Below are 25,696 nucleotides of genomic sequence, written 5' to 3'. Positions count from 1 at the left end.
TGGAACAGGAAAGTCGTGTTAATGCCGTTCAGCTTGAACTGAAACCCTGTTGAGAACTGAACGGTTCTTCGTCCCTGCCACTCACAAAATGGCCGCGACGTTGACGTACGATTCGGACATCCCCATGAATTTGGTAGCTTCCGGTTATTGTTTTAAAAAATTAAAAGCTACGTTGAACTTTGAGGCTAAAGCATTCAGCATAAAATGATAGTTCACTGACAAATAAACACAGTGAACATTTTTCATTTAACTTCATTGTTTCAATGAAGTCCGCAGTTATTTTTGTAACGGAAGTGGATTTTTAAAACAAACTTAAAACAGGATAACGAAATAAACCGCTGCTTGATTAATCTGGCAACTCGTTTGAATCGACTGTGGAAATGTTTCTAAAAAAACCCAATCCTTTCATCTTTTCATTTCTGCTGAACTTTAAGTTCCGATTCTTCCGCCAACATTTGAACGGATCTTTGGAAAAGCAGAAAACTGTTTTTCCCCAAAAGATTAAAACATGAGCAAAATGAGAATGTTAATATTAATCAGGAAGCAATCTTATGTGTTGCTGCTAATTTAGCACTTAGATTTATAAGAAAATAAACAGGACGAAACTCACCTGGAGTTGTTTGTAATGGTTGGAGGTTTTAGCAGCAGCTGCTAATTAGGCTAATTACACCTGATGAAGGCCACGCCCACCAGCTGAGGTACTGCTCTTTATTTTTCTAAAACAAACTAAAAATGTTTTTGATTTAAAAAAGAAGACTGTTTTCTACTTTTAGAAACTTGTGTTGTTTCTTTAAATTGATTAACCGTACAGCACCAAACGTTTGGAGACATTTTCAAGTAGATGTCAGTAAATATATATTTTCCTTTGGAGAAATGGAAATAAAAGCTGACAGGAGGAAGTTTTGTTAATCTTTCTCTACATTTTTGCTGTGAAAAATGAACCAAATCCAACATTTTGTTCACAATGTTCATCATTTATATAAAAAATATAGCAACTGCAGTGAGAAAAATGTCCATCTGGTCACTTTAAACAATCACATGATATACTTCAAAGTCCATTTAGTGTTTCAGCACAGATTCATTTTAAACATCTTCACAAGTTCTATAATAATAAACATGAAACTGTATGTGCCTGAATATTAGAGTTATTTTATCTTAATGATTATTCCTCTTATTTTCAGGCAGTTCCTGTTTCCCACCACAGGTGGTGCTGGAGAGTCTTACCTACTTGCAGGTGTTTCCACCTGAAGAAGACCGCTCCCAGTTTTCTGTAACATAACAGAACATTAAATCCAACCAGATGAAATGAAAATCAAGTGACTTATAAAACAGGAAGGTTATATTTAAACTTTATGTGCTTTTATAGAATAAACTAAGATCCAGTCCGGTAAACATGGTTCTGTTTCAGGATCCTGTTCCTGAACGCAGTGGCAAATGAGTCAATAAATAAAGTCATGATGTCTTTCCAGCTCATTTTTTACAGTGCATCATTTTCAGCTCCAGTGTCTCTGATCTGATGTGTGCGGCTGGCAGCTTCAGAATGAGCAGCAGCGTTCAGTGCAGAACATCAGTAGTGTTTAGTCCCAGAACCGAAACACCAAAACTGATCCCAAACTTTAAAAATCAACTCTCAAAAATACTAAATCTGCTGTTTTTGTTGCATATAATTTTAACATTCTTCATGTTGCGGCGCTCCGGTTTTGGGCGTTTGGGTCGAGGAGGAATACTGCTGGTCACCACCAGGTGTCACCGCTCCAATTATTGCAACCGGCTCCTTGGAGTCCAACCATCAAGCCAACAGAACCGGCGGCTCGGTTTGGTGGAATTACATCCGTTTATCCTGGAACCCCAAAGGAAGCGGATCAGAACCAAACATGGAGGCTCTCGGTGGCCCATAAAGTTCTGGTTCTGGGTTTCTGGCCGGGTCATAGCGGCTTGTCGATCACTGCCACTCCTGAAAAGAACAGGTCCGATTAGTTCAGCAGTTCCTGGGAAATCTAAAATTGATTCAAAATGCTCAGAAATTATTTTCTGAATAATTACTTCTTTTTTTTTATCTAAGAAAAAGCCAGGGTGTCCAAAGTGAGGCACGGGGGCCATTTGTAGCCCTTGGAGTGACTTTGTGTGGCCTCCGAATGCAATTACAGAACTTTTTATTTTTAATCAGAGTAAAAAAAATCTCTGACACAAATTATTTGTCTTTTTATAACCAAGATTTTACTGAATTTGCTAGACTTGGCTAAATATTGCAAACATTTTCAAAGAAAGTGACTCAATTTTTTTCTTAAATTTGTTCCATCAAGCCCAAAAGAATTTGAAAACTATTTACAATTTCTGTCACTTTAAAGTTTTGAATCTATAATGAATAACATCCTTTTTCCACAAAAAACAACAAAATCAGATAACTTTAACTTCTTGATTTTATTTTTCTATTATAATTATTTAAAAATAAAATAAAACATTCTTTAGTCCTCAAGTATTTTTTACCTGTTGATTTTGGCAAAACGTTTGGACACCCTGAGCTAAAAAAACATAATTTTTAATATTTAATTTGGGTTACTGAATTTTATGTACAAACCAATTTTGGTTTACAATAGACACGTTGCAGCGTGACGCAAAAAACCTGCTAGCCGACAACAACTAGCATTGGTTTTAGCTGCTAGGTTGTCAACATAACGAACTAAATCTAGAATCTATAAAAGAAAAAGGGATGCAGTGCTTTCCTAGTAATTGCCAACACTACGACAATTAGATAAGAAGTACCAAAAAAAGTTTTAATTAAAAAGTAGGGCGGGAGAAAGTAGGGAAGTGGGCCAGATATGCTAGCTTGACTATGACAACCTTAACATGTAGATGTGCTGCAGAATTCTGTGTTTTGTTTCAGTAAAAAAACAAAATAAAGCTAAAAAGTCGACCCACACATCAACTCTGACAGATCATCAGTAGAGCAAGTGTCCAAATTAGCTAATCAACCACCGCAGTGCTAGCTTAGCTAATAGCAGCGGAAGCTAATCTACCAAACCACTCACTTAATAATCGCAAAATAAACATGCAGCTTAAAAACATAAACTGTAGCCCACTGAATGTTCTGCTCTTTGAATGTGAAATGTTTGCGAGGTTTTTGCTGTTGAATCCTGAAACGTATAGTGGCATTGTTATCAGTCAGTTGCTATGGTAACGAGTCTGTGGTGTGTGGTGCAACCTGGAACCTTGTAAGTTTAAATGTTCTGTTTGTTTACACTCTTTCCCTCTCATCAGTCACATCATTTAAACAGAATCTCTGGTCCGTTTGGGTAGAAAACGGTTTGAACTAAAACTGGAGTCAACATCTCCAGGCTCTGCTGGTCGTACCGGCGTAGCTGCGGCCGTTGCTCATGTTGGTGGGAATCAGGCTCCACTTGTCCGTCATCGGGTTGTAAAACTCCACAGACGACAGGTTGCAGGACCCGTCGTCACCGCCGATCACGTACAGCAGCCCGTTTATGGCACAAACACCTGCAGGAAGCAAAAAACAACCTTATTACATCAGAGATGTTTTCATGTCAATCTGTAAACAAACATTTAAATGTGTGATTTTAAAATCCACATTTTCCAGCTTGGAACCAGGAAGTGAGGCGTATTTAATGCATTTTATTTGTGACGTGCCGACCTGCGTTCCTGCGACACATGTTCATGTCGCTGACCAGACGCCACGTGTTGCTCTGAGGCTCAAACACCTCAACGCTCTTCCTCACCAGAGGACCGTCATGGCCGCCCGCTGCGTACAGCAGGCCGCCCAGAACCCCGACTCCTGCAGGGAAACATCATGTGTTCATCACAGGCTCCATTAAGCCATTCACTTTAGTTATCAGTATTTAACAGTATTGAATGGTTGACAAAAACGTCTGTGTTGCCGTTTCATTCGGTGTCCATCAGGGGGAGCTGTTGCTCAACATGAAATAAAGTTTAATGGTCCGAATGAGAAGAAGATGATTTTTACGCACATTTTTATCACAACATCACAGAGATGTTGATGTTTTTAAATGATGACAGTAAAGTCAGAATGTTGGTAGAATATAGATGCAATATTACCAGGAGAAAGATGTAAAATTACAATAAATGTAATTTAATGAGAGTAAAGCCTGGATGAAGTCATTCAGATTAAAAGATGAAATATTTACTTATTTTACTTCTCAAGGTGTTCAACTTTCCTTATTATATTTTTATAAAATTGCTACTTTATTCTCCTAATATTACAACTTTCCTTTAGTAAAATTATTCTGACATTATTTAGACTTTATTGTTGTATTGTTACATCTTTATACTTCAATTTATTTGTTGTACAACTTTATTCTGGTATTATTACTTCCTCTTTTTAATACTAAGGCTTTTTTCTCGTAATAATATGACTTTTCTTACATTATGATTTTCTTGTATTATTATGACTTCTCATATTTTTCTCAAATTATTGTGATTTTCTTCTTGTGTTACAAACTTTCTTGTAAAATACCAATAATTTTATTCGTATATTACGGCTTTTTTTCTCATGTTATTACAACTTTGTCAAAATTTATGTATATTAAACTCTCATATCATTAAGACTTTATTCTTGTAGTATTACAACTTCAGTTACTCTTCATGTAAAAGCTGCTCCCAGTGTGTGTGTGTGTGTGTGTGTGTGTGTACCTGCTCCACTTCTCCGTGTGCTCATGTCGGCCACGTAGCACCACTGATCAGAGACTGGGTCGTATTCTTCCACCGTGCTGAGGCACTGACGAGATGCTCCATCATAACCTCCCACAGCATACAGCTTCCCTACACACACACACACACACACACACACACACACAGTGGGTCCAATAAGGCATGTTTAGCTGCGATCTTTTGGTCTAAATTCTCACGGTCTTACCGTCGACCACGCCCACGCCCACGCTGCTGCGCCGGGTGTTCATGGACGCCACGACGCTCCACTCGTTGGTCTTCGGGCTGTAGACCTCCACGGTGGACAGACCTGCAGCGGAAACACGCAGCCGGTCAGAGGAGAAACGATTCCTGTACGTCATGTTTGCTAAATTAACACTTTAAACTATAAATTGAGGTTCATGTTTGACTTTCTGTGGTTTAAATTGGGAGCTGATCCTCGGTTTAGATAGAAAGACAATAAATCAAGAACAATTTCTATCACAATGGACACGTGATCAATATCAACAGATAGTACATCTGATGAAATATTCACTCAACCGCACAGCATTCTGGGAAACAGGCAGACGCTCAGCCTGTCAATGTGAGCTAAGTTAGCTGGTAGCATCAACCAACTCACTAACTCTATGGTTGCCTAGCAACAGCCTGCTGGGTAACAAGCAGCAGCAGTTTCAAGTTTCCCTCCGTTTGTTAAAACAGCTTCAAAATAAAAAACAGCTGAAAAGCCTCTGGAACGTCGCCTCGGTGTGGCGGCATTTCAGACATCGTCACGTTCCGGACGATCCGTCCGGCGTACCGATGCTCCCGTTGAAGCCTCCGACGGCGTACAGCAGCTCGCCCAGCACCGCCGCCCCCAGCGTGCTGCGCCTCTCCTGCATGCTCGCCGCCGCGTTCCACTGGTCCCTGGCGCCGTCGTAAACGTCCACGGTCCGCTCCCGCAGCGAGCTGTTGAAGCCGCCAACGGCGTAGACCCGGCCCGCCATGGAGACGACGCCTGGAGGAGACAGAGACACAGGCTGAGGACGGAGACACAGGCTGAGGACGGAGACACAAGCTGAGACACAAGCTGAGGACGGAGACACAAGCTGGGGATGGAGACACAAGCTGAGACACAAGCTGAGGACGGAGACACAAGCTGAGGACGGAGACACAAGCTGGGGATGGAGACACAAGCTGAGACACAAGCTGAGGACGGAGACACAGGCTGGGGACGGAGACACAGGCTGAGGACAGAGACACAAGCTGAGGACGGAGACACAGGCTGAGGACGGAGACACAGGCTGAGGACGGAGACACAAGCTGAGGACAGAGACACAAGCTGAGGACGGAGACACAGGCTGAGGACGGAGACACAGGCTGAGGACGGAGACACAGGCTGAGGACGGAGACACAAGCTGAGACACAAGCTGAGGACGGAGACACAAGCTGAGGACGGAGACACAAGCTGAGACACAGGCTGAGGACGGAGACACAAGCTGAGGACGGAGACACAAGCTGAGACACAAGCTGAGGACGGAGACACAAGCTGAGGATGGAGACACAAGCTGAGACACAGGCTGAGGACGGAGACACAAGCTGGGGATGGAGACACAAGCTGAGACACAAGCTGAGGACGGAGACACAAGCTGAGGACAGAGACACAAGCTGAGGACGGAGACACAGGCTGAGGACGGAGACACAAGCTGAGGACGGAGACACAGGCTGTGGACGGAGACACAGGCTGAGGACGGAGACACAGGCTGAGGACGGAGACAAAAGCTGAGGACGGAGACACAGGCTGAGGACGGAGACACAAGCTGGAGATGGAGACACAAGCTGAGACACAAGCTGAGGACGGAGACACAAGCTGAGGACCGAGACACAGGCTGAGGACAGAGACACAGGCTGAGGACGGAGACACAGGCTGAGGACGGAGACACAGGCTGAGACACAGGCTCAGGACGGAGACAAAAGCTGAGGACGGAGACACAGGCTGAGGACGGAGACAAAAGCTGAGGACGGAGACAAAAGCTGAGGACGGAGACAAAAGCTGAGGACGGAGACACAGGCTGAGGACGGAGACAGAGTTTGCTGACTTCCTGTTGAGTTATTTTATCGATACTGCGATATTTATTGATATATTTCTTCCTCATAAAGTATCGATTTTAAATCTACTCAAATACTTCGTGTTCCAAGTTGCACACTAAAACTGACATGTAAAGAAACAACCAGCTAAAATTTAAATAATGAAATACATCACATCCTCTAATATGTAATTTTAGATGATATAAAATCATCTAAACTTTTGGTCTTATAAGTCAATAAGACAAAAAAGGTTTGATTTCTGCCTAACCAAATATACAAAGTCACATAATTAACATTTAAACAAATCAAATGTATAACAGAAACATTTATTACAGTTTTACACCATCAGTTCCATTAATTTAATCCAAGTCTGTGGAATCGTCTCAAAACGTCACAAATCACTGAAATCTTTCAGAAAATCTTACAAACATATCAAATTGTGCCGTTTGTCGAATATCGTGATATAAAACGTATCGTGAGCATAATATCGGGCGTCGTATCGTATCGTGAGATTAGCTTATCCCGGGTCACTGAGATGAATTTAAGTTAAAATCAGTATTTTAGTTGGTGGTCTGTAGGACAGAACTGGACCCGTCTCTGCTTCTTCCTGCTCACTTTTCAAACAACTTTAGTTTTACAAAATATTTTGTTGGAAATTTTACTTTTTCTTCCAGTAATTGTTTTGCTGAAATGAAAAGAAAGAATGGAAAACAGAACCAAGTAAAAAGTGGCAGAAAATCAGACAGAAATCAATAAAAACAGAAATAATATGAAATAAAACAAACTCTGTGCCAAGCATGGTGGTGGCAGCATTATGCTGGGGGATAATTAGCTGCCAGTCATACTGGAAGAATGAAGGATGATTGAATCTTTGGCCCATTTGGACCCATCAGAACAATAATTCATCTTTCATGTAAACGGACCAGAACCGGACTCATGCTAGCTTAGCGTCCCGGGTTCTGGTCCGGACACTGACCAGCCCGGCAGCGTCTGGAGGGGAGGTCCGCCACCTGGTACCACCGGTCCTCCTGGAAGTCGTAGCACTCCACGCTCCGGATGGCCTTGGGGGCCTGCCCCCCCACCACGATCATCACCTGCACAGAGCGACACTCAGAACCGGCAGAACCCGCGGCTCTGCGCCCGGCCCGGCCCGGCTCTGCACCTTGGGGATGCTGACGGGGGTCCGGGGTCGGGTCCGGTCCGTCTTGATGAGGTGGCGCTGGTCCGCCGGCAGCAGGTGGTACTTCATGGCTTCAATCAGGAAGTCCTTACAGGTGTTGTTGTTCTTTATCAGAGGTTCTTCCTCAACGATCTGAAAACCAGCAGCCATTTTGTTTGAGACGAGGTCACCGTAAACCAGCAGCCATTTTGTTTTTAACACTTTAAAACCTTTTTTTTCTACCTGCTGCTGGTGTTACCTCTGAATTTTCTCGTTGTTGGACAATAAAAGTTTTTTCAATTAAAACTTCAATATATTATAATGAAAAAACCCAAAACAAAGTCATGCAGAACTAAAATAAATGAATCTCATGAAGTCTTTGAACTTCCAATTGAACCACCAACTGTATTATGTTTTATGAAATAAACCCAGACAAAGTCATGTATAATTGTGCTGAGGAATGAAAACTGATGCTTTATGTTATTATTATGAACATTATAACCCATTATCACCAACAGTTTGTAGAAAAAGTAAGAACTTCTTATCCAGAGCGGATGAAGTGGATATTAATCTTGCAGGTTTATTGGTTGAGTTCATGTTCAGGGATGCGGCCGCACCTTGACCAGGTAATCCCTGGACAGCAGCGGCAGCCTGACGTGCTCCATCAGTTTGGGCATGAACTCCAGACGAGTCGGTTTGTCGTATTTGATCCAAGATATCATCGCTTCAAACACCTGAGCAGAGCAGAGGGAGCGGCTTAGCATTAGCTTCTGCTAATGTTTTCATGCATTTAGTGCTGCTAATTGTTTATGTTTAGCACTAGCAACTGCTAATGTTTTGTGATTACCGATTTAGCATTAGCTTACATACAGTATATTCTCCATTACAATCACAGCAGCCATTCGTTCTAATTCACATTCATCTAATTGGAGATTTTAGAGTAAAAATTTATTTTCTGTGACAACTATGGCAGCCATTTTGAAAAATAAAATAATATCAGTAAATATAATTTTTATGGATTTAATTATGTATAATTTGACAAAAATACGAGTCTTGAATAGATTTTGGCAAATTTAGGGTAAATTCTTTGACGCCCACGGCGGCCATCTTGTTGGTTCTTCAACATCTTGGCAGAACATTTGGACCAGAAACGAGCCGGTAAGAAAACCTTTTCCTCAGTGGAGACGGTGAGCCGGTCACTGGATATCAGGCTGGACACCTGCTGCAGAGACAGACCCAGGAACTCCTCACTCTGCACCACCTCGGAGAAATGCTGCTCTGAGACACAGAGACCGCCCAGGTTACAGACGGCTAGCTAGCACACTAGCCGTTAGCTCCTCAGTACCACGCGTCTGACCTGGTAGCTGGTGACCGAGTGAGAGGCTTACCGGCGTATGCGTGGGCCTGACTGAGGAGCTGTGTGCAGGTGTGCAGGTCAGCGAAGGCTCTGATGCCCAGGCAGTTGGTGGGATGAAGCTGAGACTGCAGGAAGTCGCAGCAGACCTGACGAACATCCATCAGCTGCAGGAGGCTGGCTGCTGGCAGGAGAACCTGGAACCAGGGAACCACAGACTGGTTTGACTGGGACGAAGCAGAGGCTGTCTAGTTTTCACATATTTCCCTACTAGCTGCAGGTAAATCCAGTTCACCAGTTTAGCATTAGCTTTGAATAATATTTTTATGTGTTTAGCTTTAGCTAATTGTATTATGCATTTCAAAACTTACTGTTGGCTCCCACTAAATTTTTTCATGCATTTAGTGGTTTAGCATCAACTTCTGCTGTTTAATGGCTTAGTTTCCATTAATTTTTTATGAATTTAGCATTAGCTTCTGCTAATTCTTTCATGCATTTAGCAGTTTAGCATTAGCTTCTGTTATTTTTTTGTGTGTTTATTTTTCTGGGTTAAAATTTCCAAACTTTCTTAATTGTTTTAGACATTTTTAAAGTCTTAAACATCCAAGGTGAATTTAGAGAAAAGATCTGATGGAGATAGCAGCAGCAGGGAGAGAAGAAGAAATAAAATGATGAAAAGATGGAAGAAAAACATTCATTTGCTCAGTATTGTTAAATAAAAATGACTCAGTCAGGTTAGTTTAACACCATGTGATGATATGATCAAAACCTAATGAACGGCAGGCAGACAACATCACAGGTTTACACCAAAGATAAGGAAACACTGGAGAGACTGTGTGACTCCGGAGCAGCTGCAGTAAACAACATCTAACCTTGGGTTTGCAGCCCAGACAGAACCTAACACTTAAAGGCATAACATGGTCATCACATTATTAAAGTCAGAATGAAATACTGGAAAATTAAACTTTCCAGACAGATGAGTCTCTCAGACAACGGGACGAGAAATCAAACTCATTTCATTCTCTGACACTTTTCCAAATGATCCAGAAAACCATTAAATGAAGCTCAAGCTCTGTAAAAATCCCTACAGACTATCCAGATGCATTTTCTTCACGTAAAATAGAAAAATGTTTTCATCTAAACAGATTCTGTTGTTAGCTTGATCTCATTAAAGGATGAGACAAAATGATGATGAACAAAACGCTGCAGCACTGTGAGCAGCTTCTTTTCCAAAGTCAGTTTTGCCGTTCAAGTTGCTGAAGGAAAGAAGAAAAAAACAAAGAAACACAGAAAGACGAAAACAGAGAAGGAAAATGGACAGGATCTAATCCTGAAAAAAAATCCCAATTTTAATCTCTTTACCAGCTGAATGTGGGAACTAAAAGGCAAAGAATCCTAGATTAAAATTCTAAATATTTATATTTTCAGACTGTAGCAGCGACTGGATGATCGCACAGAAACATGAAGGAGAGGAAAACAGAGAGCAGCTCCCTGCTGACAGCGGGAGGATTTCCTCTCTCTGCGCTTCCTGCGCTCAGAATAAGAGGAAACCGGGCTTTGAGCAGAACTGCGCAGCTCTGGAGTTAAAACCAGGGTTTAAAAAAACAGAGTTAAAACCAGCCAGTCTCTGCTTCTCAACTCACAGATCCGTCCAGGAGCAACTTTCCTTAAATCCTGAATCACATCCAGTCATTTCTGACGAAAACAACAAAACGGATCACTAAATCCGTTCTGTGGTCAAAATAAGGTTTTAACAATCACAAGAAAAGTCAGAGAAATAAAATAAAACTTCTGAACTTCTTTCAGGCAGCAAGAAAGAGAGCGAGACTTTCAGCAGATAACAGGAAGGCTAACTTACAGCGACATTAATCTGTTTGATTTACTGTCATTTTGAACTTTCCATTTGAAAAACTCAGCATTTTAAAAACTTTAGAGTTAAGAATCATCTGAAGTTGTACAGAAACAGCTAGCCATGCTAACAGCTAATGTAAATATGCTAACATTAGATGTGCCAAAATATTCATTGGCATAAGAATCACTACACTCATTTACTGAGATCCAGAATCAATTTAAAATCAATTCTATGAAATGTAAAAATAAAACAAATCTGCTGTCTGTCAGGATCCGTTTTGTAACTGATGTCGCCATGGAAACGGTGCTACAATGTACTGCGCTAAAGTCACCACAATAAAAACGGAAAATGAAAATCAGTTTTGAATCTAATTGAGAAATAGTAAAAGATTCCTAGTTCTACTAAATGCAGTTTCAAATAGAATCAGAATGTTTTCATCTTAAAGTAGAAACAGCCACTGCTCTCTCACACAGTGTGACGTCACCTGTCTTACAAAAATACATCTTATCTTCATTTCAGTTTTTAAAGACAAACTTAAAACAACAAACGTTAAAACCAGCAGATAAAACAGATTGAAAATTTGCCAAAAAGCTGCTAATTTTATGTTATTTAAAAGTAATGAGCATAAAAAGAATCAATAATCATGTGTCTGAAATCGATTAACAGTTTAGAAAAGTGGTTGGAGTCGTTAACACCAGCTGGTCGCTCTGACCGGACCGAAAGTGCTGAACAAAACAAAGAGGCAGACAAAAGGAAAGGTCCGGGCAGCGGTTCTGGCTTCCTGTTCTGATTGACCCAGAGGCATTCCTGACCGCATCACACCGTAAATAAGGAAAAAACAAAGAAAACAGAGAAACACAAGAGTCCAGAACTCCAGATCTCCTGGAAGGAGAGGCTCTGCTCTGAAAACCAGAACATAACAAATGAAATATTACTGACTGGAGGATTTACTCAACTAAAAGCAGAAATTCAGATTAAATTATTATTAATGGTGAGACTTGATTAACATTTTTAAGTGAATTGCAGGATTTGTAGTTAATTACGTTTTAATGGAGAAAATAAGCAACATTTTCAGTTCAAAACATTTTTACTGCTAAATTGCTGAATAAACAGACATGTGAGCTCAACATTATTGTTTTTAATCTTTATTCAGGTTCTTCAAAAATCAGATTCTTCTTTGGAAATGTGGAGGCTGACATTAGCATCAGCTGCTACATGATTAGCAATGAGTTGCTACTTAGGCTAGCATAGCTTCTGATAGGCTAACTCCTCTTAGCACAACTTGAACACAACATTAGTTTTTCCAGCATCCAATCAGATCAATTAAAAAGCAGAAATTTACCAGAGAGAAGCGACTTTGTCATCTACTGTAGCTTGTGCGTCAGATTTACGGTTGTACCAGAAACGGTTCCAGCCGGAACATATAAAAAAAAGTTTAACACATTAAATGTGTTAATGTCTCAATAACATTTATTTCATACTAAATAAATACAAACAGTTGATGAATATGACTGACGTTTATGTCTCATTAGAAATGAATTTTATTTGTTTTTCTTTTGGATTTTAAAGAGTTTATTAGAGGTTCTGTTTCCGTTTATTTAAAAATGGATTCAATCTGTGATTGGTTGTTTCTAGTTCGCTCTGGGAGAAGGCAGAGGAGATGGTTTTCTGTCTCATACATACTTAATGAGCAAAGGAGTAAAACTATACATTTTTATAATAGTTCAATAAAACCAGAGCTGAAACCCCAAGCAGCTGGTGGTAATCTGGATTATTCCCACTCACCTGGACGTTGTCCTCTGTCACCTCTATCTCTGCGGTGTAAATGTAATCCACAAGTTTCCTCAGTGTCTGACCATCAACCTCTCTGATCTCCACCTGCTGGGCTTTGCTCTCACTCATATCTCCTGCACACAGACACAGTTTACCGCCTGGAAGCAGCCTCACTCAGGCCCAAACGGGTCAGAACCAGTACCTGTGAACATGGCACAGAAGTACGGGCTGCAGGCTGCCAGGACCACCCGGTGAGCCGGCACCTCCACGCTGCCCGCCACCAGCTGGACGTCACACAGCATCTGCTTACTGACAGAGAGGCCAATCGTTAGCGTAGCATCGATAACGTGGCATCGTTAGCTTAGCATCGTTAGCGTGGCAGAGTTAGTGCAGCATCGTTAGCGTGGCAGAGTTAGTGCAGCATCGTTAGCGTGGCAGAGTTAGTGCAGCATCGTTAGCGTGGCAGAGTTAGCGCAGCATCGTTAGCGTGGCAGAGTTAGCATAGCATCGTTAGCATGGCAAAGTTAGTGCAGCATCGTTAGCGTGGCAGAGTTAGCGTGGCATCGTAAACGTGGCAGAGTTAGCGTAGCATCGTTAGCGTGGCAGAGTTAGTGTAGCATTGTTAGCGTGGCAAAGTTAGCATAGCAGAGTTAGCATAGCATCATCACCGTGGCATCGTTAGCTTAGCATAATTACCGTGGCAGAGTTAGTGTAGGATTGTTAGCGTGGCAAAGTTAGCGTAGCAGAGTTAGCATAGCATTGTTAGCGTAGCAGAGTTAGCGGGGCAGAGAATTCCTCATTTCTTCAGTATGGTTTTGAATTCTCATAAAATTACAAATTTACTCTCATTTAAAACAAAGAAGTAAAAAAAACAACAACTTTGCTTGAGAAAAAGACGGAACTGTTAATGCAAAATGTTATGCACTTTTCATTTCTTCTGACAAGTTGGAAAGTAAGCAATATTGTTGCAAATTTTGCACAAAAAATGTTTAAAAACTATAAACCTTTTGAAGGACAATGATCTGAGGAAGCTGAAGAGTTTAAAAGGTTTTAGTGTGTAGCTGCAGACAGGCACCTGCGCAGGTCGTTCATGAGCTGGAAGGCCTTCCTCATGTGCGTCTGGTTGAAGGTGTGAATCCCTCCGTTCGCCGCGTCCTCCTCTGAATCCGCGGCGCAGTTGGGACGCGGCGAGGCCGGCGCCGCCACCAGACTGGTGAGACATGAGAGGCAGTGTCTGGATCAGCGGAGACACACAGGCCAGACAAACGGCTCGTTATCCTTCAAATCAACTTCTTATTTAACATTATTACTATTATTCCCTTTTTTAAAAAGGTTTTTTTCTGTCTGCATTGCACTAATTTATTGTATTTATGTTGTTTGTACAGATGAAACTGTGGCTAATCCTGACATGTTTAGTCATATTTATCGTCTTCTGAAATTAATGGCACACTGATTAAATGTCTGAAGCAACAAAACGTCACATTTCAATCTACATTAAGAAGAGATTTTCACGTTTTGTCAGTTCAGAGCTGAATTGTTTCGTCGTTTTCTTTGCATCCCAATTATTGAAAACTATTTTTATTACATTTCCTTTATTTCCCAGCTGATCTTGTATATCTGGTTCTCCAGATGTTCTAGTCCGACCCACAGAGCTCAGTAGAACACTGTTGATTACAGAATGACATTTAATTGTGATAAATAGATCATTAATAAGGACTTACCCTAAAGCAATAATTTTTATGATGAAATAGGGTAAAATCTTGTAGGACAGAACAGTAAAGGGATCTTTCACTATTCATGTATTTAAAACATTGTAATTATGAAAAAGCAACATTACATTCCTCATTAGCATCATAGCTAAATTTACACTAACGGTAGGTGAAATGTTCGGATTTATAATTTTATTAAGTTAACATCTGATTGAAAGAAAAACAAACACCTGTAATAATAATTTTTATACAACTAGAGATAAATCCAGACATTAGGGGGAAATTAGATGCCTACAATTACTTTAAAATGAAATTTAATTAATCCAAAAAGTATGTAATGTATGTGGTTGAACTCAGTCCAACAGACTAAATCTATTTTAACACCTGAAACATAATAGCAAACATTTGTTGCATCACAAATAGTTCACTGCAATAATAATATTAAACACTGGGATGTGAATACTGTATTTTTCTGACATTTTACAGCTCTAATGCTTGTTTTTACAAACAACTAACTATAGTTTGGGATTAAAAAGTTCTGTTGACCTGAAGCAGGTCAGCAAATGTAAGTTCTTAATAAAAAAACAGAAAGAATGTTGAAATAAAATGTGTCCAGTGTGTAACAGGCTGGCTAGCGCCTAGCATCGCTTATCATTTCAACATAACGGGGGCTTTTACCAGCTATTAATCACCATAAACCTTCATTTTAACTGGTTATATGATTCAGACAGCTTTGTTTAATGTTTGTTTGCAGTCGAAATGACAAATTTTCCGGATGTCAGTGAGGTTACTTTGGTTGAAATGTAACTGCAAACTGTCAGCGATGCTAACAAACTAACCGAGGCTAGCCACGGCTAGCCTGTAGTTCCCTTCCTGAAGACGAGCCGTGGGGCCCGGCTGCGGTGGATTTGTGGGTCATGTGGACTAAAATGTTCTCCAGCAGATGTAGAAGCAGCGTGAAACGCAGCTTTGCTAAATAATCCCCCCGCGATGAGCCAACTCACCCTAACGACACACCGTCCATCCTCCCGGAGTCAGACAGCACAGCAGGCATGAGAGCATCCAGCGCAGATCGTCTACAGGCGCGAGGAGCCACTCCGACAACACCGCTGCGGCTTTTCACTCAAAGCTCGTATATTTGCGAGATGGGTCACTCAATCTACCTAAAAAGCTAAACAACGAGAGTCTTTGTGATCAGGCCGCATCGTTTGGTAGTAAAGGTTCCAGATTTTTCACGGAAAATAATTTGAAACCCTCAGCGGCACAGAGCTCCAGCTAATACAGCTAGAAACTACTGATCGGAATCAGACCCAAACAGGAAGAAGCAGCATTCTGGAAGTTTCTTCCACAAAAAAATTATGAAACACTGGGCATCTTTACATCGAGACTGGAAACTATTTGTTTAGAGTCGCCCTTGGTTAACTACGAAAGAAGATTAGGGACACTGAAAAAAAATCATTCTTACTTATTTCTTAGAATTTGGATTATTATTTTCAGAATTCCGACTTTAATCTGCCACATAAAATATCAATAAACTTGACATGTTTCTCTGGAAAATAAGTTCTTCTCTGGCACAACTCACATTCCTGTCACTCAAGCTGGTTGCTCCCAGATGTCCATTTGGATTGAAGTCAAAATTCTGGGATTATAATCAGAATTCTGGGATTAAATGTCAGAATTCCCTTTTTTCCAGGGTTTCTATTCCTCTGGTAATTAACTGGAATTTAATTAATTTCCATCTGATTTCCAAATTTGAATTATCTTTCTTAATTATGTCACTGTAACATAATGTTTCTTGTTTGTCTGATGTTTCATATTTTCATCATGTAAAGTATTTTGAACTGTTGAAGTGTGCTATGCTGTTAAACTTAGCTTGATTTAATCATTCTGATTTTCCTACGGTGCACTGTAAATATTTTTCATCTATCTTCTCTTTTTATTGTCAGTCACATAATGGGAACTTTTAACAAAAACCTTGTATGTAGTTTAAATATTCCCTCCTTACTGAACAAAATGCATGTTTGTTCAACAAAATGAACTAAATTGTTGGCAGGAATGACAACCGTAACCATGCAGGTGTAAATATTTAGTGTAAACTCTACAGAGCAACTGGAAAGACTTTCCACATTTTATGCTAAAGATGTAACTTAAAATGTGGAAAAATGGTTTACATCCATGTTTTTCTTTAAATTACACAATTACTATACCATATAATGATTTTGTTAAAAATGTTCTTTTTGGAATTTTTGCAAACTTAAGATAGAATCAGATATATTCACAGCCGCACGTTAATCAGTTTTAATCTCACCTGTTTTCAGGTATTTTCGTCCACTCTTCGATAGAAAGAAAAACTGTTTGGATTTAACAGAAATGGACCTTAAATAAGCCAAAAATAAATAATTTAAGACAAAGTTATAAGAGGAGAATTAAATGGCTTTGTGATGTCACAGGGTGTGTTTGTAGGAAGTTAGATTTGATCTTAAATAATTAACATTTTACCACAAAGCAAGTAGAAAATCTGAGCATGACATGTCAGATTAACATCTAGCTATCAGATTATCAAATCTTTTGGGGTTTTAGACATTTCAATTTAAAATTTGAATTAAACCATTTTTAAATTAATACTCTTTACTGTATCTGGAAAGCATGAATAATATTGCATATCTTGTTCCAAAATAAACAGCTCAGTCTAAAGAAAACTGTTGTAGCCTGACCTTCAGGAAAAGCCTGCTGACCAGTTTTACCAGGAAATTTAATTTCTTTAACTAGAATCAGTTCAACATTTTAGTGGGACTAAACCAGGAATTAGGAGTTTCTCCATCTGTTTTTTTTAAAGCTCTCTGGTTTGCTGAATATTTTTGAAGTGTCCAAATTTATTATAGAAACAGGAGACCACATTTAACTGTAACCTCAGCTACTGCTTTTAAATTAATGAAAGTTGAAGTCCTGACCGTTAAACATTCTCCATGTTTAGTTTCTTAGCGGTCATTTCAAAACGGCTAAAGCTTAAAAAATAAAAATCTCAGTAATAAATGTTCTATAGTTTAAATGGGCTAGAGAAATTTAAAAATGACCATTTTCTACCTGTAGATATTGCCCCCTAGTGGAAGTTTTAGGAATACAAGTTAATGAAAGAAAAAAAGACGAAAAGCATAAATGGATTCAAGTCATTAAAAACTTTTAATAATAAAAGCAGAATACAACATAGGGATGAAATGAACACATACACTCAACAGTATTTATTCTTAAAAAAAAAGAAAAAAAAAGCCTGAAACGGACGGCAAAAGATGTAATTTTAGGTGAAAATAGTCCGTGACACGTTCAATAGGAACACATTTTAAGATCCAGGAGGCTCGAATGGAGCCCCACGCTGCCAACACCAGCTCCATAAAACCCTGAGTTTATGATGCAAAAGAAAGGAGTTACATCCGACTGGTTTTGCAAGACAAACTCAATTTTTTGACTTGAGAAGCAAAATTACACATATCTCACTTTTTTTTAACAAATGGTTCAATACACGACAACAAAATATATTCACAATCGGTATGTTTAGAGTCCAGAATGAGTGGAACAAAAAGGACAGATGGGATCCGAGTGGAGGAGGCGGGTTTCATTCATTCAGAGTGGGTGATGGGCTCGCTTTAACCGGACAAAGAGCGCGCAGCCCCCCACCTGTGACGGTGCTGTAAATGTAAAGTTCGTTTCTAATGTCCCCATGAACATCTCGGCTTTCCAATGGCCTAATAACCTCCTCCGAAGCCGCCGCCTCTGCCGGCGCCGCCTCCCCCACCGCCCCGGTACGGAGCCCCGCTCCGGTAGGAGTAGCTGCCCCCCTTCATCGCGCCGTAGCTCGACTGCTGCTGTCCGTAGCCCTCCCCGAAGTCCCCGTTGCTGTAGCCTCCCCCCATCTGGCTGTCGTACTCGTTGTAGCCGCCATAGCCTCCGTAGCCGCCGCCGCTATCGTTGTTGTAGCCGCCGCCATAGCCATAGCCACTTCCGTAATTCCCGCCGTAACCCCCGCCGTAGCCGCCGCCATAACCGCCTCCATATCCTCCTCCTCTCCCGCCGCCGAAGTTCTGCATTCCTCTCCCCCGGCCTCTTCCTCCGCGGCCGCCGGTGGTGATCTCCTGCTTGCTGAGGGCTTTCTTCACCTCCACCTTGTTCCCGTTGATGGTGTGGTATTTGGTCAGCGCCGCTTTGGTGGCCGAGTCGGTGTCCGTGAAGTAGACGAAGCCGAAGCCTCTCTTCCTGCCGGTCTGCTTGTCGGAGATGATCTCAGACTTCTCCACTGCGCCAAACTGCGAGAAGTACTCGGTCAGGTTCTCCGCCTCGATGTGGTCCTTCACTCCGCCGACGAAGATTTTCTTGACGTTGGCGAGGATGTCCGGGTTGTTGGCGTCCTCTCGGGCTATGGCCCTCTTCAGCTCCACGTTGTTGCCTTCGACGACATGTGGCTTAGCCGCCATTGCAGCGTCGGCCTCCCCGGGCTCAGAGTAGGTGATGAAACCGAAGCAGCGGGACCTTCCGAGCTGCTGGTTCATAACCACGACACAGTCCGTCAGAGAGCCGTACTGCTCGAAATACGCACGGAGGCCATCGCTGGTGGTCTCCACGTTCAGCCCTCCAACAAAAAGCTTGCACAATTTGTCCGTCATGTTGGGTTTCGTCTGGAGGATGGGAAATGGAGACTTTCCCTGTCCTTCTTCAATGAACAAGGTCTGGGCGGGGCGTGTGACGTAGTGCACTCTGATTGGGCCATCTTCAGTTTAAAAAAAAGAATCACCACCCACACGGCTTTGAAAATCTTCCGTTCTGTTGAGATTTAAGCCAAAATTCTTCACCTTTGTTGCCGTTTGTAGTTTTATCCCCCTTTCTAACGCCATAATAATAAAACAGATTTAAACTATTTAAAAACTACACGCCATTAGCCCAATTTCTTCCCTGACCTTGACGTGAGGAATCAGTGACTTGCAAAGACAAATGTAGCAATAAAAATCCAGCTTCACCGCAGCATTTCATCAAATCCCCATAAGATAAACACGACTAATTTAGCTTATTGTGTATTTTAGGTGAATGTTTACAGTTCAGATAATTTCTACAATTTTTGACCTCATTTGATCCAGGCCCTTAAATCACAAATTAACTATAATATTCACATTTTTATACAGTTTAGTAGTCACAAGAGACGGCCCAATGAATTAGCAAACTAAGCAGCTGATTATGATTGAATTTTAAGAGACCATAGATGTTGAATTTCATTATTCAAGAATGAGATTATTGAATTTGATTTCATGCTTCAAATTTACAAATTTATGATTTTAATCACTCAAACAGAACCTGTTTGACAACATGAAGTAGGCTAAAAGGTGTGAAAATGCAGCACTGTAAAACCTGAGAACATTAGATAGTGACTCACTGACCTCTATCAGTCTGGAAATGTTTAAATTGCCCTTTTGTACTCTTCCATCGTCCGCTTCGGTTAACATTAACTTATTTATGTTTTTTTCTTTTCCTCTGAATGTCGTGTAGATTTTGTACATTTCTTTTGGCACAATTTTTAAAAACAGCTTCTTTTTTTATGCAATAAAAAGACATGGTACTACTAACATTCCAAAAGTTTTGTTTTTCTTATGTGCTACAGATGACTAAAACATGTTTTTAATCATAATCCCTGTCAATTAGATTGATTTGATCTATTCCGTTCTGGTTTTTGTAACAGTCTGCTCGTTTTGTTGCTCAGGTTTCCTGCAAAGCTGCATGAAGCTCCCATGTTTTGAAGATGGATCGTTAAAATCTGCCTTATCTGATGTCACCTATGTAAGCTTGTTTTTATAGATTTATCTTCACATGCAGCAAACTATCTAAACACTGCAGAAATCAGTTGCATTTCTGTAAAATGACTGATTTTACAGAAATGTTGCTAGCTGATAGCTTTAACAACCAGTATTATGCCTGATTGTTATTGTGATCTTCATTTCACATAGCTGCTAAATTAACCAAATACATTTCACATTTAACACGAGTTTTAGACCAACTCTTAAGCGATGTTCTCAAATAATATAAGTGTGCTAATATTAGAAGCATATTCATTAAAGTTTGGTATAAAATTTTAGTTGCATTTTACTTATGTTTAAATATTAGCTCTAGTCATTTTGCCCCAGTCACTAAACCAATGGTAATCACTCAAGTTTTTAAAGGTGAAGTTCTTAATCTAGTCATTTTCTCCGAGTCCATCAGCAACTAATAATCCCATCAAAGTTAAAACTTTGCATTTTGAAATGATTTAATCAGGAAAATGTGAAACATTTAGCCAATAGGTTATTTTTAGCAGACTTAATGACCTGCAAAGGTTAAGTAAACACAGCCCTCCATTTATGAACATTTTTAAACATGACCTGCAGTTATATCCCAACTGCTTAACCAACGTGAAACATTTGATAAATTGCCCAGAATTTTATTTACATTTTGAATTTTCCTTCATTGTATTGATATTGAAAGTAAACATCTGCCGTCAGTCAGGTAACATTTTATGTATTTAGAGAAATTTTGTGCAGTGCAGAAGTTTTCACCAGCTTTGGATTCTATGACATTCATCTGAACCCCACATTAAAAACTGACACTTTACCTCCAGAAAATATAGAAAAGTAACAAGTCTTGTGGTATATCAAAATAAATATTTATTGTGCATTCATAAAAATATATACAGCCATCAGTACAGAAGCTCCTCATCCTCAGATGATCTGAAACAGGCAAGCATGAAAAATAACCTACAAGTAAGAGAATATAAGTCGGTAAAACAGTTTAGTTTCTAAATCCAGACATCCTACTGGATCCAGTGTAGGAACAGTTTTAGGTTAAATTATGTATTCATATTTAAAACTAAAGGTTTCTCATGAACACTCTCATACAATTCTTTAAGATTTCAAGCTAACAATTATTTAATAACTCACCCATTTAAGTCAAAACCCTGCTTAATAGATTCATTTTTCATCCATTTAGTGTCTTTGTAATAATGAATATTTTAATATTCAGCCTAAAAGCAGCCAACATAAGTGGTCAATATTTTTCTGCAGTAATGTCACCTGAAGGGGAAGAAGGTTCAGCCCTCCTCGGTTCCGTCAGCTTCCAGGTGAAGCCCTACAGGCCAGGTTACAGAGGCAACCTGGAGACGGAGGAAAACACAGCAATGAGAAACAGAGCAACGCAGGATTATTCCAGGAGACACCAGTTAGAGGTTCCACCGTTCAGTGGAACAAACCCGTGTCTCCTTTCACCCACAAAAACCAAAATTAAGCAACAAAACTCCCCAGTTTTACTTATGTTTAGCTACATAAAAAGACGCAGTAATCTGGTAAGATTAAACAGTGGTACACTTGTGCACCATCGTAAATATATTCCATACATTTTTGACCAACACAGAGTGAAGACAGGTTGATTTACATACCTAGTTGGCTGGATGTGGATATCCTAAAGAGATATTTCAGACTCCTATCACAACCGACCCCAGGTAATCAACAGGGTCCTGATGTAGCCTACAAACAAACTGCTACGGCTATTTTGGCTGGGATAGCCTACAGGAATACGAGTAAGAACACCTAAATGTAGGAATAATCAAAGATAATTATCAGAGCCCTCAGGTCCACATGTAGTAAATATGAAAGTAAATAAGTCAAATCTTAAAACCACAGTTAAGACAAGGTCTCACCCTACAAAGCCTACATGCTTTGGCTGTGGGTAGACTGCATCCATTTCACCCACCTGAGTAAAAGATGTAACTAAGATGATCTCATAAACCTGTGGATAAACTGGAAGCCTGGTTAAATAAGTAAGATAACTAAGCTAAGTGGTATAACGTTTTATTTAAAATGAACATACATGAGCATACCAAAATGTTTCAACAATAAGTTTTTGTTCTCAACACATGAAAGTACACAATATACAATAGATATTGCTACAGGAAAAAATGAACAGTATTTAGACTGAATCTAGCAATATGCTCAGAGGAATTTAAAGTACAATATGGGGAGGGAAACTAGAGTCCTGCAGTAGTGAATTTCCTTGGATGACCCGGAAAATTATACAAAAATTTATAGTAAGAATGACATCTATGAACCAGAAAAACATTCTCATCCTCACATTGAAAAGAAAATACACTAAATTTTTATCTAAATTTAACAAAATCGAATCCAACTGCTTAAAATGCAAATATTAAAAAAATAAGAACTTATCAGGAAAATAATCCTACATCATTTTTTTCCAAATACAACGACGGAACGCAAATATAAAAAAAAATAATCCAACTCTAAAGACAACCTCACACTGGTGGCGTGGGTACATTAAAAAAGGGATCATTGAACGTGTAATTCTTCAATTGTGTGTCCTAGGTGAACAGCAAGAAGTGCTGTTCGGGTTAAGCAGGTGTTCAGGGAAGTGACCTTCCTACCTGTTTGGGGGGTTCAGGTGGGGGAGGGGTGTCTCTGCGGCTCTGCCATGGATGGGATTCACGGCAGACGCCCCATTAGTGACTGAGTTTTGCGTCCAAATGCCTGGGAGTAACGAGTAGCGGGGAGTGGGGGAGGGTTCTTGTTTCAGGGTGTCGCCTTTCAGTAGCCGCCGCCGCCGCCGTAGCCCCCCCTGGGGTATCCGCCACCACCACCGCCTCTGGCGTAGGGAGCCGCGCTCCGCTGGCCCCCGAAAGGTGGCCCCTTCATGGGACCGTAGCCAGAGGACTGCTGGCCGTAGCCGCTGCCAAAGTCGTTGTAGCCGTTGCCGCCACCGTAGCCGCTTCCCTGGTCGCCATAGCCGCCTCCGTACGGTCCACCGTACCCTCCGTAGCCGCCACAGTTGTAGCCGCCACCGCCGCCATTTCCGTAGTTGTAGCTTCCGCCATATTCCCTGCCTCCGTAGCCATTTTGATTTCCTCTCATGCCGCGGCCCGGTCTGCCTCTCGGCGCCATTGTGTTCCTGCTCGCAGCCTGCATTTCTTGTTTAGTCAGGGCTTTCTTCACCTCCACTTTGTGTCCATTAACGGTGTGAAACTTCACCACCACGGCCTTATCTGCAGAGTCATGGTCGGTGAAGTACACGAATCCGAAGCCCCTCTTCTTCCCCGTCTCCTTCTCGGAGATGACTTCAGACTTCTCCACCAGGCCGTACTGCGAGAAGTAGTCGGTCAAATGCTGCTCTTCAATGTCGTCTTTCAGCCCACCGATGAAGATTTTCTTCACTTTAGCCAAAGCTTCGGGCTTGTTTGCGTCTTCTCTGGCCACTGCTCGCTTTACCTCCACCGAGTTACCGTCGACGGTGTGCGGCCTAGCAGCCATGGCGGCGTCGGCCTCCTCCGGTGTGGAGTAGGTAACAAAGCCGAAGCAGCGGGAGCGCTGCAGCTGCTTGTTCACGACGACCACGCAGTCGGTCAGGGCCCCGTACTGCTCGAAGTGCTTGCGGAGGCCATCGTCGTCGGTGTCCACGTTCAGTCCGCCGACGAAGAGCTTACAGAGCTGGTCACTCATTTTCAAAAAGGGAGTAAAAATGGCGAGCAGGAGCTGCTTGAATTCAACGACGCGTTGATCTCAAGATGGCGGAGGAGGAAGAGTGGACCTTTTTATAAACGAATAGCAGTGACGTCACATTTATAACGCCTTTTCCGGTTTCTTTGCGGGACAACGGACATCTTGAAAAGACGTACAATGTTGACAACGTATTAAAAATTATTTGCTTCGTTTTAACCTTGAGTCGCATAGAATTATCACAATCTTTAATGTCGTTCTTCAACCAGACCTTTTAATGTAAAGAATAAAGCAGCTCTAAATTCTGATCTTTAAAAAAATAAGAACTTATCAGGAAAATAATCCTACATCATTTTTTCCCAAACACAACGACAGAACGCAAATATTTGCTTTATTTCGAACACAGAACATTACAGAAAATGAATGTCAGAGGACTAAATGTATATAACAAAATATTTAACAAAAAATGCCATTTTTGGTGCTACTCAGGGGTCAAGCAATGTATTTATTCAATATAAATTCAATTCAAAAGTGACTTATTGATCCCAAAGAAAAATTAAATGTTGCAACTCATCACCCAAGTTCCTTCAGAGTTGTTGATGCTAATGGCAAGAACGATCTCCTGTAGCAGTCTGAATTACAGCAAATCTGAAGAGGCCTCTGACTTAAGACACTCTTGAGGAAAATCTTGTGAAGAGGAACCTCAGAGTTGTCTGTAATCCTCCTTTCATCTCCACAGGTCCCAGAACAGAACCAGAACCAGCCTTCTTTGTCAGCTTGAGCCTTTTTGAATCCTCAGTTCTGATGCTGCCACCTCAACAGATGAAGGCAGAAGCGATTACATTCTCAACAACCGACTTCCACAAACAGTGAAGGACCCAACTCTCCTCAAAAACAAGCATCTTCTTTAAATCTGGGCAAAGCAAGAACCATTCAGAACAAGATTGTTTAATTTATTTAACAGACTACATAAAGAAATTAGACCTGGGACTTTTGGGTTTTCTGAAAGTTTGAACAGATTTAATTCACTGCTTGAATATGTTTTTAATGCAGTAATGCATGGTTTAGTAACTCTGTATTTACACTTCTGTATATAAAATCTGGCCATAATAATTATCAGATTGGTAATATATCCTAATTTTTTTAAATAGATCTTTACAGTTTTCTGTAAGGCCAATAAAACAGAAGTATGAGTGAAAAGCACCTGAATGTATATAACCACCACAATTTTCATAATTTGATGTAAAAACTAATGAAACCATCTATTTTTGTTCTATTTCTCATTGCTAAGATATCCTCTGTTGGTCTATCACATGAAATCTGCTGATAAAATGTAAATGATGCATATGGACAATCATGTTGACCCTTGAATTAATTTAAATCTGCCTCCAGTTTCTCATCGTCTGGCCCAAAACTACCAGACGATAGTCAATGGTAATTGAGTTTCATGGGAAACGACAGAGCACTTTGGTGGATTTTCATGTCAACAGAACCGCAGCAACAAAACGAGACGCTTTAAATAAAGAGTGAAATCAAAGTTTCATTGAGATCTTTATGAGGCACACAGCTCATGAAACACTCCCCATTTCTAATACT

The 25,696-nt window shown here is 40.7% G+C and overlaps 3 protein-coding genes and 1 long non-coding RNA gene across 7 annotated transcripts; 1 reads left to right on the top strand and 3 right to left on the bottom strand.

The window, feature by feature from the left end:
* Positions 1–830: 830 nt before the first annotated feature.
* Positions 831–15,704, bottom strand: klhl3 (kelch-like family member 3). Of its 4 annotated transcripts, none has more exons than XM_032554509.1 (15): positions 15,596–15,698; positions 13,958–14,092; positions 13,085–13,191; positions 12,895–13,016; positions 9,292–9,454; positions 9,072–9,181; positions 8,521–8,637; positions 7,907–8,056; positions 7,721–7,838; positions 5,477–5,674; positions 4,889–4,990; positions 4,666–4,794; positions 3,650–3,790; positions 3,352–3,495; positions 954–1,954 (listed from the first exon to the last, which is right to left on the bottom strand). In XM_032554509.1, exons 1-15 carry the CDS (start codon positions 15,643–15,645, stop codon positions 1,926–1,928), a joined length of 1,815 nt encoding a protein of 604 aa, XP_032410400.1. In that variant the 5' UTR covers positions 15,646–15,698; the 3' UTR covers positions 954–1,925. The 4 variants fall into 4 exon arrangements, with proteins under 4 accessions (XP_032410398.1, XP_032410400.1, XP_032410399.1 ...); XM_032554508.1 differs by having other exon boundaries at positions 13,958–14,116; positions 15,596–15,693; XM_032554510.1 differs by lacking the exon at positions 13,085–13,191 and having other exon boundaries at positions 15,596–15,704.
* A 2,044-nt stretch (positions 15,705–17,748) lies between these two features.
* Positions 17,749–19,322, bottom strand: LOC116714160 (heterogeneous nuclear ribonucleoprotein A0-like). The gene has a single exon (XM_032554515.1). The coding sequence runs from the start codon at positions 19,244–19,246 to the stop codon at positions 18,332–18,334; it is 915 nt and encodes a 304-aa protein (XP_032410406.1). The 5' UTR covers positions 19,247–19,322; the 3' UTR covers positions 17,749–18,331.
* Positions 19,323–21,250: 1,928 nt separating this feature from the next.
* On the bottom strand, positions 21,251–24,185 carry LOC116714161 (heterogeneous nuclear ribonucleoprotein A0-like). The gene is made up of 2 exons (XM_032554516.1): positions 21,674–24,185; positions 21,251–21,358 (listed from the first exon to the last, which is right to left on the bottom strand). The coding sequence occupies exon 1, from the start codon at positions 24,101–24,103 to the stop codon at positions 23,195–23,197; it is 909 nt and encodes a 302-aa protein (XP_032410407.1). The 5' UTR covers positions 24,104–24,185; the 3' UTR covers positions 21,251–21,358; positions 21,674–23,194.
* LOC116714165 (uncharacterized) lies at positions 24,185–25,637 on the top strand. The gene is made up of 2 exons (XR_004338017.1): positions 24,185–24,291; positions 24,840–25,637. It is a non-coding gene; the product is annotated as an uncharacterized LOC116714165 (long non-coding RNA).
* Positions 25,638–25,696: the final 59 nt, after the last annotated feature.

This window comes from Xiphophorus hellerii, chromosome 23 (genome assembly GCF_003331165.1).
Source record: "Xiphophorus hellerii strain 12219 chromosome 23, Xiphophorus_hellerii-4.1, whole genome shotgun sequence".
NCBI classification, from domain to species: domain Eukaryota; kingdom Metazoa; phylum Chordata; class Actinopteri; order Cyprinodontiformes; family Poeciliidae; genus Xiphophorus; species Xiphophorus hellerii.
Note: the sequence above shows the minus strand (reverse complement) of the source record. Positions and strands in the feature narration are given on the sequence as shown.

What these genes read in the sequence shown, in the direction of transcription:
- LOC116714160 (XM_032554515.1), bottom strand. Translation starts at nt 19,246, where the DNA reads ATGACGGACAAATTGTGCAAGCTTTTTGTTGGAGGGCTGAACGTGGAG.
- LOC116714161 (XM_032554516.1), bottom strand. Translation starts at nt 24,103, where the DNA reads ATGAGTGACCAGCTCTGTAAGCTCTTCGTCGGCGGACTGAACGTGGAC.
- klhl3 (XM_032554507.1), bottom strand. Translation starts at nt 6,812, where the DNA reads ATGAGGAAGAAATATATCAATAAATATCGCAGTATCGATAAAATAACT. An exon ending in CACACGGAGAAGTGGAGCAG is followed by an intron (nt 3,791 to 4,665) that starts GTACACACACAC and finishes GTTTCCCTGCAG; the next exon opens with GAGTCGGGGTTCTGGGCGGC. An exon ending in CAACGGCCGCAGCTACGCCG is followed by an intron (nt 1,955 to 3,351) that starts GTACGACCAGCA and finishes TGTTCTTTTCAG; the next exon opens with GAGTGGCAGTGATCGACAAG.